Source organism: Centruroides sculpturatus, unplaced genomic scaffold (assembly GCF_000671375.1).
Source record: "Centruroides sculpturatus isolate CEXI.00-Female unplaced genomic scaffold, Cexi_2.0 scaffold879, whole genome shotgun sequence".
Classification (NCBI taxonomy): domain Eukaryota; kingdom Metazoa; phylum Arthropoda; class Arachnida; order Scorpiones; family Buthidae; genus Centruroides; species Centruroides sculpturatus.
In genome coordinates, this window is record NW_019385173.1 from 40,595 (window position 1) to 52,455 (window position 11,861).

At 27.3% G+C, this 11,861-nt stretch overlaps 1 protein-coding gene across 1 annotated transcript in view; it reads right to left on the reverse strand.

Annotated features, from left to right (window-relative positions):
* The window catches only part of LOC111635733 (relaxin receptor 1-like), a 10,869-nt gene extending 5,200 nt beyond the window's left edge, over positions 1 to 5,669 (reverse strand). Inside the window, exons 1-7 of the mRNA XM_023380797.1 lie at positions 5,425 to 5,669; positions 3,402 to 3,473; positions 3,253 to 3,324; positions 2,098 to 2,169; positions 1,942 to 2,013; positions 1,792 to 1,863; positions 1,418 to 1,489 (exon numbers count right to left, since the gene is read on the reverse strand). Of these exons, the coding sequence (XP_023236565.1) occupies positions 1,418 to 1,489; positions 1,792 to 1,863; positions 1,942 to 2,013; positions 2,098 to 2,169; positions 3,253 to 3,324; positions 3,402 to 3,473; positions 5,425 to 5,669 (677 nt within the window). The remainder of the gene's footprint in view (positions 1 to 1,417; positions 1,490 to 1,791; positions 1,864 to 1,941; positions 2,014 to 2,097; positions 2,170 to 3,252; positions 3,325 to 3,401; positions 3,474 to 5,424) is intronic.
* Between the last annotated feature and the right edge of the window lie 6,192 nt (positions 5,670 to 11,861).

Here is an 11,861-nt window from a genome sequence, read left to right on the forward strand (position 1 = left end):
ACTAAAAACTACAGAAAACACATACTCAAAGATACAACACTCACAAATGACACATGCAGAAAATGTCACATCATGCCAGAAACTATACAACACATCACTTCTGGGTGCAAGCTCTTGGCACAGTGACCCGTTCATCCCGCTGGATGACGGGAGCTTTTTATGGTTTTTTATTGTTAATATTTAATGCTTAATATTATTATTGTAGAGAGTTGGCAACACCAAGACGGTGGTGTTAAGTTGCAAAAAAGGTACGAGAATATAGCGGAATGCTTTTTCCTATCGAATTATTGTAAATAGTCGATTTGTTGGTTTTTGTGTGAATAAAATCTAAAGCCAGACTTAGTGAACTTTTCTTGATTGGAGAAACGACGGGAACCTGGCGTACGAACAAGACGGTCAGGTGAGACTTAAGAAAATTAATTAATCATCATACGAGACAAGAATCGGCCTGACGCGACAGCACAGACAGATTATTTCCCAGACATAATCAAGTAGCAAATATAATAAACCAAGAGCTTGCAAACAAACACAAATTATTAGACATTCACAAACCATACTACAAATACACAATCCACAGTTAGTATTGGAAAACAACACGCACAAAATGTACTACGACAGAACCATAATCACAGATAAAACAATTTACCACAGCAGACCAGACATCACACTCATTGACAAACACAATAAAATCACATACATTATAGATATAGCCATTCCAAACACTCACAATGTACAAAATACATTCACTGAAAAAATTAGTAAGTACACAGAACTCGCCCAGGAAATGAGGCATCTGTGGAGAATGGAAAGGGTGCTTATTGTACAGTACAGTATCTGTCATTCTCTCCTGTACAGGTGTGATACCACACACACTACACAAAAGCCTGGAAACATTACAATTGAATAGAAATACATATATCACACTACAGAAGGCCACTATATTGAATACATGCCATATTGTTAGGAAATCCCTGAATACAGACACTGACACACTTATTTAATTTTAGTTTTTGATTGCTATGCCTTGACTCTAATCCGGCATAGTACACAGCCACCGGTATCAACCGAGTATAACCCACTAAATACTGTATAATAATAATAATAACAATAATAATAAGCGTAGAGCCCAAAGGATTAGGCAGGACCGTGCCTTGCTATGATGCAGAGATGGGGAGGCATAAGTGGCATTTAAGAGGCAGCATTTCGAAGACTTGTGTCACACTGAGAAAATCTACCGCACGGCCCTGCGGTTAGGAGTTGAAGGTTGAAATTTGATACAGAATTAAGATACGTCACGAGAATGTACAAAATTACTACACAACAGTTTTAAACCACTCCTATATATATATAAAAAAACTATTATAAAAACATGTTCGTCAGTTAATATAAAAAAACAATTTATGTTTTAATTACTTACAAATTAATTAATGACGAAATATTTCCAAAACTATCTTCATCTAATTGAGATAATTCATTCCAACTTAAAGATCTTCATAAAAAAAACATAAATACTAAAAATTCATATATGTCTATATGCCATTTAAAATGATCTAAATTTATATAAAATTTAATTTCAAACAATAATAAGAAATTTAAATTCAGTAATCTTCACTAAATTAAGATAAGACATTCGCTATTTAAGATCAGTTGAATATATTAATAAAATTGCTAATTGATGTAAAATTTTAATAAATAATAATAATAATAATAATTAAATAACATATCTTAAAGTTAAGACATAAAATAATAAATAATTTATTGTACACAGGCAAGAGAGATAAATTAACTCACAATGCTTTAAGAGAATGAAGACCATAGAAAATTTCCTCTTTAATATATTTTATTCGATTTCTTCTCAGAGATCTAATTTATACAGAAGTTTATATATTAATTATTGTTTTTAAATTAATAATAAATTTGTAATAAGTTTCCTTAACTCACAATAATTTTAACTTCGATAAATATTTAAAAATTCCTTGCTCGAACTCTTCTAGTTGATTACCATCTAATAATCTATAATACAATATTTTAATTTATGGTTAATATTAAAATAAATGGGAATATTTGTAATTTAATAAAAATAATTTAGAAACTTACAAACTTTCCAACATTTTTAGAGGCTTGAATGTTTCCGAATTTAGAGATTTAAGTTCACAATTACGTAAATCCCTTCAATACAGAAAGTGTTATTTAAGAATCAAATCAGTTATTAAATGTTTAAATACTGTATGTTTACGTATATAATTATAATATATTTATCTGAACAACGTAATAATTTTATTAATAATAGTAACATACAAAGAACATATACATTGGGGGATTTTGATGCAGAAAAAAGTCTATATCATATTTGTGGAAAAAGTACAGTTCAATAATCAGTATAGCCTCCTTTTGCTTTTAAAACCTTCCTAATCAGATATAGAATTAATAATATTCCTGTAATCGTGCAATGTTATTTTGTTCCACTCATCCTGTACACGTTCCTATAATTTGTGGATACAGTCAGACAAGCGATGTGTGGGCCAGGACCAGAAGGGACCAGATATATTCAGTCGGATTGAGATCAGGCGATTGAGGCGACCACTCAAGCAGGCTAATATTTTGATCCCGAAGCCATGACATTACCCTCCTGGATGTATGTTCTTGATTATTATCTTGCTGATGAATGAAAGAGCTCCTATCAATATGGTAATAATCAACAAATTGTAACAAATAATTGTCAAGTATCTCAGTGTAAATAACTCTATCCATTTCATTAGGTATAGAAGGCCCAGAATAGGTAATAAAGCCCAGACCATAAGACTACCACTACCAAATTTCAATATTATTTGTATTTCTCGCTCAGTTATAGACTTCATCGATGTAGTCCATATCCATCTTCTCTCTGAACCAACTCTATTAATTTTAGATTCATCTGACCAATCTTCTAATGTCCAATCTTTATAACGTTTGACAAAATTAAGACGTTTCTGTTTATGTAATTTCATAGGTCTTGGGCTTTCAAATTGTTACGTTTTAGGTATTTGCGGATAATTGAAGTACTCACTTCTATTCGAAAGTCACATAGTTTGGTGATAATACCTTTTGTAATGCAAAATCTACAGATGCTGAATTGTTTTTTTTTATTTAACGTTTAAGGTTTAGTCTATTTACAAGTATTCATTGAAGCCTTTACGAGGATTGCGCTATTTAGGAGAGTGTTATATCGAGATTTGACTGTAAATAAAAGTTATATAAAAGTATAAAACTTACAATTCTCTAAGATTTCTTAATCCTATAAACGATCCATTATCCAAATATTGTATTTTGTTGAATGAAATTACTCTAAAATAAATACAAATTAATCAGAGAAATTGATAAATATTTTTAGTACTTTATATTTATAAAATATAATTACTTACAATAATTTAATGTAATTATTCCTTAAAAAAGTAAAATCAGCAATTGATGACAATTTGTTTCCAATTAAATATCTAGAAAAATTACGATATTTTATATGCAATAAAATATTTTAAAAACATATACATTAAAATATAATTAATAGATTAGTTAATTAATTTAATATCTTACAGCACCATTAACTTTAATTAGTCAAATAATAAATTCATATTTAATAAAATATTGTATTAAACATTAATTTTTAATGTAATATTTTATTCTTCTCTTTAGAAAAAAAAGAATAATTTCTGTAATAAATTTTTAATTTATTGCATAAAAAAATTACTTTTTTTTTTACTTCTTTACATAAATAATTAGAGCAATAAGAATGAATTATATTGCATATTTCATAATAGAAGATGTAGTTTATCAAATTTAAGATTAATTTATTGATGCTCCTATTGATCAATAATGCAACAGAACAATATGACAACTTGATCTGAAATATGGTTTTAATGTCGAAAGTCATTTATTGAACCGTATTGTAATGGGTCAAGGCTAGAAATTCTTCATTTAAAAATGTTATATATAGAACTTATTACGGAGAAGCGATATTTATTGATAAATATTTCAAATTCTACAAAGCTTCGGAGGAAGGTAATATATTTGAATGCATTTTAAAATTGTAAATTTCTCCGAAGTTAAATTGGCGAGACATTCTTATATAATTTATAGGCTAATAATTATAGTATCAGAAAAGTAATTAAGTAATTTATAAATCTATTGTTATGAATATTATTTATAAAACTGTATACCATATTAATAATGAGATTTATTATAATATTTCCCAGAATAAAAATGGAATCGATGTATTGTATTTTGAGTGTGTATCACTCTATTGTCTTAGCTAAGCAGTAAAAGTTCTTCTAGTTATTAGGTAATCTTTCATCAATATTCTTTGACCTATGTAATGTGTAGGGCATTAGCACAATTCTAATTGTTTTTAAGAAGACAACACTAAAGAAGTCATATATCTCTTTTATGAATTAAATATATATTTTTATATTCTACAGGATTAATTTAAAGACACGTCGAACTTCAAGATAAATAATATAACAATGTTAGAAATAATGAAAACGGATTAAATTGTCATAAAGTTATCAAGGCCAGGAAAAGTAAACTCATTGATTATATACAGTATTAAGACATGATTCATTGCAGAAACTACTACTGAAAAGAAAAATAGAGAGTAAAGTAACATGAGAAAGAGGAAGGATCATATGGTTTGATAATGCTACATTAGAATAATAGACTAATCTCTTTTTTCTGTTTGTGTAGACTGAATAAAAATAGAAGTTCTTAGAATGAAACATAGACATTCTCCTGTACAGGAACGATTTGATTGATTAATTTTTTGAGTAAACTACGATTAAGAATTATTAATTCATTCGTTCAAAATGTTTATAATGAACCTTCAATATCTGTTATCAGTACACTGTATAAGCTCAAATCATTTTGAGGTAGTGCTGTAGAATGACAGTAGTAACTGATAAGTCTAAATTACATTATCTTTTACTAAATTAATATTTATACTATAATTTTAAATTTATGTTATATATAATAGAGCATCAAAATCTAAGGAACATGCTAAACAAATATAATTTATTAATCGTTAAATGGCTTTCGCCTGAAAGGTTATTAAAAGTTATGATAATAGATGTAGAATTTTAAAAATTTAAATCAACACTTTCTTTGTAATAAAAGATATGATTATGATAAAAATTACTGATAAAAACAATGCATAATCTACAAAGTTTCTTACTTTATAAAGAAGCACGCATTCTTATAAGGTATAAGACAACAGAAATATAGTAAGTAAACTTTAAAAAATACTTTAAAAATAGAATAAGTAAAATAATTCTATTGATTTAACATGTAAGTATGTTCTTGATTATTATCTTGCTGATGAATGAAAGAGCTCCTATCAATATGGTAATAATCAACAAATTGTAACAAATAATTGTCAAGTATCTCAGTGTAAATAACTCTATCCATTTCATTAGGTATAGAAGGCCCAGAATAGGTAATAAAGCCCAGACCATAAGACTACCACTACCAAATTTCAATATTATTTGTATTTCTCGCTCAGTTATAGACTTCATCGATGTAGTCCATATCCATCTTCTCTCTGAACCAACTCTATTAATTTTAGATTCATCTGACCAATCTTCTAATGTCCAATCTTTATAACGTTTGACAAAATTAAGACGTTTCTGTTTATGTAATTTCATAGGTCTTGGGCTTTCAAATTGTTACGTTTTAGGTATTTGCGGATAATTGAAGTACTCACTTCTATTCGAAAGTCACATAGTTTGGTGATAATACCTTTTGTAATGCAAAATCTACAGATGCTGAATTGTTTTTTTTTATTTAACGTTTAAGGTTTAGTCTATTTACAAGTATTCATTGAAGCCTTTACGAGGANAATAGAATATCAAAATTATACATCATTTAAAGATGATAGATCTTCATCATCCTGACTTTACGGATCAGGCAGAAATCTACTTGTATCATCCTCAAAAGCATCTTTCTCTAGATATTTTTCCAATTTATTGACAACTAATTACTGTTTTTGTTAGCTTTCCTGGTAACTTATCTCCATATTAATCTTTTCATTTCTTCTTTAGGTATACAGTGAACCTCCATACAACGCATTCCCTATAAAGCGGATTCATATAAGGCGAAACATATCCCGCATTGTATAGAGGTTCACTGTATTTATTTCTTTTACATCAATAAATTAACAATATCATTATTAAGATTAAAATTACTGATACTAATATTATTAATTTATTGAAGTGGTATTTAATTATTTATTTATTTTTTATAAGAATCAAATATACTTACAAAATTTTTATTTTCGTCAAAACTGGAAAATTGCTTGATTGAATTTGATGTATTTTGTTTCCAGAAAAGTCTCTAAATAAAAATTTAGGCAAATATTGTAAAATTTTTATCGATTATTTTATATTTTCTGCTAATTATTTTTTATTTTAAATACATTGCTAACATTATTTGCTATTTATTAAATTATTTTCAAGAATATTTACTTTTAATTAACATTCGATTTATTCTTGAAAATCTCGCTTTAATATTTCAGGAACAATTTTAATTGGAAGTAATACAGTACTTAACTTAAGGAATCATAATGCAGTGTTCTCCCTACACTGTTGATTGTTATGTCAAATTAATAAAATCTATAATGGACAGTAAAGATAAACTTACAATGTATATAACAATAACTGGTATATAGTTGTGTTTTCGTAAATCTATTTAAATAGAAAATATCATTTAATATACTCTTAAACGGATCTTAAACGTTAAGTTCAATGATCCCTTTCGTATGATTTGAATCATGTCGGATCCCTAATTATTAACTTTATACTTGTACAGCAGAGATTTGATTAAATTTATTGCGCTTAAATGAACGGAAAATGCTAGCTTTTGACTGTAATTAAAGATTAATTGCCATTGGACTGCAATTTTAAAACATTGTAAACTTATAAATTCTCCACTATCGCAGTCTGTTCGTCTGTCTTTTCTTAATTTCGAGAACGGAGTCATACAGATGACATATAAGAGCAGATATGGAAACGGTCAGTATAGAAGGCCCTGATAAACTATATAAGAAAAACGAAGTCATATTATTTCAATTCAAAAATGTTTCCCTGAAAGTAGCTAGATGACTGGCACGACTCTATTCCTAACGGAAAAGTACGATGTACTGTACAGGAGCAAAACACTACAGTACTAATTTGAGATGGAGAGCATATATTTTAAATAAATAAAATATGCTTAAAAATTGTAGCATTGTGACGATGTCACAATAAATAATTGCTCGTTGCATGATATTTTATTATATTTTTTTGTAATGATATTAAATATCAAATCAAATGGTAGTTAATTAAAATAATATAAGCCTATCTAGGCAAATGATATATATTATTTTAATTAACTNCCGAATATTGAACAATTCTTTCGTTACTTATTATCTAAATATATTTAATAAATACATTGTCAAACAATGAATGCCATATTAGTTATGAGATATATATCATCTTTTACGTTGTCAATATTTTTTGGGGTTGATACTTATTTTCAGTTAGGAATATAAATTTGTAAATATGAGAATGGTGTAGAAAAGAGGGTATACTTATTGTATCTTCATATAACGTGTAGGTGTCTATGCTTATATGCCATTATTAGATTCCATAGTGATAAATTCTGTACTGTATTGGTCAGATGTTTGATGTTTCCAAGCTAATCTAAATTCAATTCAGACTGGATTTATCGAACAATTTATAATCTTTCTCGTTATACTCCTAGTTATTTGCTGAAAATGAAATGTATTTTATTGCCTATTACTTATATTATTCTAAATCGGACCCTTTCCTAGTCCTTGCTGACTCTTGCTTTGGAAGATCATAGACTAACAAGATAAGAATTACTTGAAAAATTTTGTTGCAGTCTCAGGGCTCACGTTGGATATTATTTAAATTTGTTTTGAAGTAAAATAGAATTAATTTTAATTTTCTGTTTGATTTAGATAATATTTATTTGTTAAATAGTAATTATATTAATTTTTGTAAAAATTTCCCAGTTAATGTTTCTTTGGTAATTATTTATATAATAGTGATATTTCTTATAATGTGTGTTTTATACAGATTGGCTGCAATTCGTTTCATTTGAGCATTATTTTTTTTTTTTTGTACCATGGAAGATGTATTTCATCTTTTGGCTAAATGCAAACAACTCTTTAATTTCAGATTAAGAATTTTTGCATTTTGCTATTTGGTTATTTATTAAAATTATAGATGATGTTCATTTAGTTACAAAATTTTCTGTTTCATAAATGACATATGTATAACTTTCTTCTTTTAATAAAGTGGCGCTCGTACAATTGGTATTTATACAACTGTTAATTTCCTCCATTTTCCTTCGTTCTTAGTATACTATAATTACTGTACATTGTTTAATAATTAGAGTTTTTATCATTTATGTATTCTAATTTAATTATTTGATTTTGTTATTGTGTTGTTTTTCATCGCATCGTAAATAAAACCTACGATACTGATTAAAAAAAAATAATAATATAAAATAAAATAACTCTTGGATTTCCAGGACTTTTTCAGAAGACAAAATATTTCAAAATTTTCCCACAAACTCGTGGGTTAGAAATTTTTCTACAGCACTATTTTCATCCTTAAGAGATCTCTCTGAAATGGTCTCTTCAAATTAAAGAAATGTTCTCTATTTCTGGTCCTACTCAAATAAATAAAAAATAATCAATTACATCGATAAATTCCCATTAATGGCCGAATAGATAAAACCACTGAACACTAAATAAAGGTCGTCTAAATAAGTACAGTTTTCCACAGAAAGTTCTCCTTGATAGATCATATATGTTGCATTGCCTTATTCCATCACGCCACTCCGATATAAGCAATATAAAATGTAAAATAAAACAAAATAAAAGTAAAAAATATACAGTCGACCCCCCCTATAACACTGTTGATAAATCCGTTTTATATGAATTCCATGTTGTACGAGTCACTTAGATTTTACAAATACGTGTGCCGGACTGTGAACGGCTCACGTACTGTATTTGTAAAATCTAAAGTGACTCGTACAACATGGAATCCATATAAAATGGATTTATCAACAGTGTTATAGGGGGGTCGACTGTATATTATCTTCCTATTTTAAAGAGCAACTAGAACTCGAATCTCAAACAAACATAACAATACAGTAGACCCCCCTATAACATTGTTGATAAATCCATTTTATATGGATTCCATGTTGTACGAGTCACTTATATTTTACAAATACGTGTGCCGGGCTGTGAACGGCTCACGTATATTTGTACGCTTATTTATTAAAAAAAATTAATTTAATTTATAAAAAATAGCAAATAATAAAAATTTGCTATTTAAATTTAACACTATTTCACACTGTTTATTCATACTAAATCTTTCCAAGCTTTGTACTTTTAAATATTAGTTTTCCAACCTTTCTCCTTTCCAAGGGAAGTGCGACAAAGCCCCCAAGATTTCAATTTTTAGACTTATGGAGATCTTGAAACATCGAAAAATATATAAAAAATTGTTTTTTCTTCTGTATGTATATCTTTTGTCGATATTTTCTAACATTTTATAGAGACATTTGTGTATCAGGGAAATCGATGGTACTAAATTTTGACAGTTAAAGGTCCAGGAGATGAGGGGGATCACGTATCATATCTCGAGTAGGATCGGAATATTTACAAGAGAATATTTTATCATCTATTTGATATTTAAAATAAATCTCTAACCGAATATTGAACAATTCTTTCGTTACTTATTATCTAAATATATTTAATAAATACATTGTCAAACAATGAATGCCATATTAGTTATGAGATATATGTCATTAAAAAAATTGAAAACAGCTGTGAGATCAAGATTAATACTTTAGAAATTTCACCAGTAACATAATTAATTAACTTGTAGCTTGACAGTAATCCAAATATATGATGTTATCGTCTAATAAAATAAGCATAACACATTATAACATCTGTAGAGATTTTTTAAGTGTAAATATTAATCAAATGATGGATCGATTTTTAACCATTTCATCATTTACTAGTTTACTAAACAATAGGCTTATTAATGGTTATAAATTTATATTTGGGCAGTTATTCGTCATAAAACACGTTATATTTCTTCTTATTGTAACAAAGATAATTCATGAATTACTAAAATAGAAGTTTAACACTTTATTTTTTCTTCTCCATTGCGTATATTCCTAATAAAATCACATGCAATAAATTTTAACCTTATAAACTATTGTATATTTTTGACTTTTTAAAAGTGTTTATATATAACACTGGATCTCGAATACTATACCCCCATACATATGAATCTTTTCTACTTATAAAAATATATGTAAAAATTTATTTATTTAAATTATATTCGCTTAAATTTATTTACATAAAGCCTATTTACATCTGTGAATTATGTATGCTATTTATTATTTTCTATATTATTACTATTGTTATCTTTTTACACTCGTATTTTTATCTAGAGATGTTAATATTTTACGAGAAGTGGCATCTTTGCTTTTACTATAAAGCTTTCTATATATGTTTATAAATAAAAAAAAATCATAAAATTTATCTTTGAAATACATGTTTATTTAATAATATTGCTTTTTTACAAATAATAAACTTTTCTTCAATTGTTAAAGTACTTTATTCAATTATACGAAGATTTGTTACTTAGATAAAAATACAGTATTGAAATATTTCATTTCATATTTCTTTAAACTTTACTGTTTCAGGATTTAACTCATTTTATATAAACACTAATCCCGGGATCTTATCTTAGAATAAAGTTTATATACGAATAATTTTTAAAAAAGGTAAATCTATTCTTTCAAAATATTATAAGTCGAAAGCTTTAATGTCAATGTTAAGGAAAAGTTTCATGGTAATGTTGTATGAAAGAATTATTTGGATGGATACAATACTTAATACCGGAATTGTAGTATATCTATCTAATGAAAAAGGGATGGAGTTCGACATATTTACTTTAATATCATTGATTCAATTACAAATTAATAGAAAAGGTAAGAAATTATTCACTGTTTTTATGGACTTGGAAAAAGCATTCGATAAAGTATATACACCGACATTAGTTTCTCTAAATTATACAGCAAGAGAGCTGCAAAAAAACTTTTTACAATAATTCTGAAGTTATTTTTTCAGACAACAAAGTTTATATTCTATTGGATAATACATCTTTTTCTCAGTTAAACTACCTATCTAGAGATATTTTGCAGGGGAATCCTATATCCTTATATTTGTTTAATTTCTATTTATCAAAATTGCACATTTATTTAAAAACTTCAATGATGAAATTCAGAACAATAACAAAATATTTCATTATATATAATTTGAAGACGATTTGGTTTAGTTAAACTTCAACAAAAATTGCATTACAGAGAAAATATATAATAAAGTAATGGTCTTGATTGATAATCTAGATTTTCTATGCAACAAAATGAAAATTACAGATACGTGAGACTAATTCCATTTGGACTTTTCCTTTTCTCCATATAGGGGAGACCGGGGCAACTTCGGCATGCGGGGCAAGTTTGTCAAGCGCTTTTTTTTAAAAACAAATTAAAAGGAGACTTTGGTTATAGGTTAGGCAGTCGAGTTTTATTGGTGGCTTGTTGAGTGTAGTGTTTTTATTGTTCTCCAACAAGCGTAGTTGAATTATCAAGCAAATTTTCATTTTCGTTCAATTCCATATAATATTTTTTTTCCATTTATATTGAATTGGCAGGTTTTGTTATAATTCCATGATAACGAAAGTTACTTTTCCTGTTAGAAGGATGTAACTTCAACTTATTCACGTGGCCAGATCGTGGCTTGGCATTCT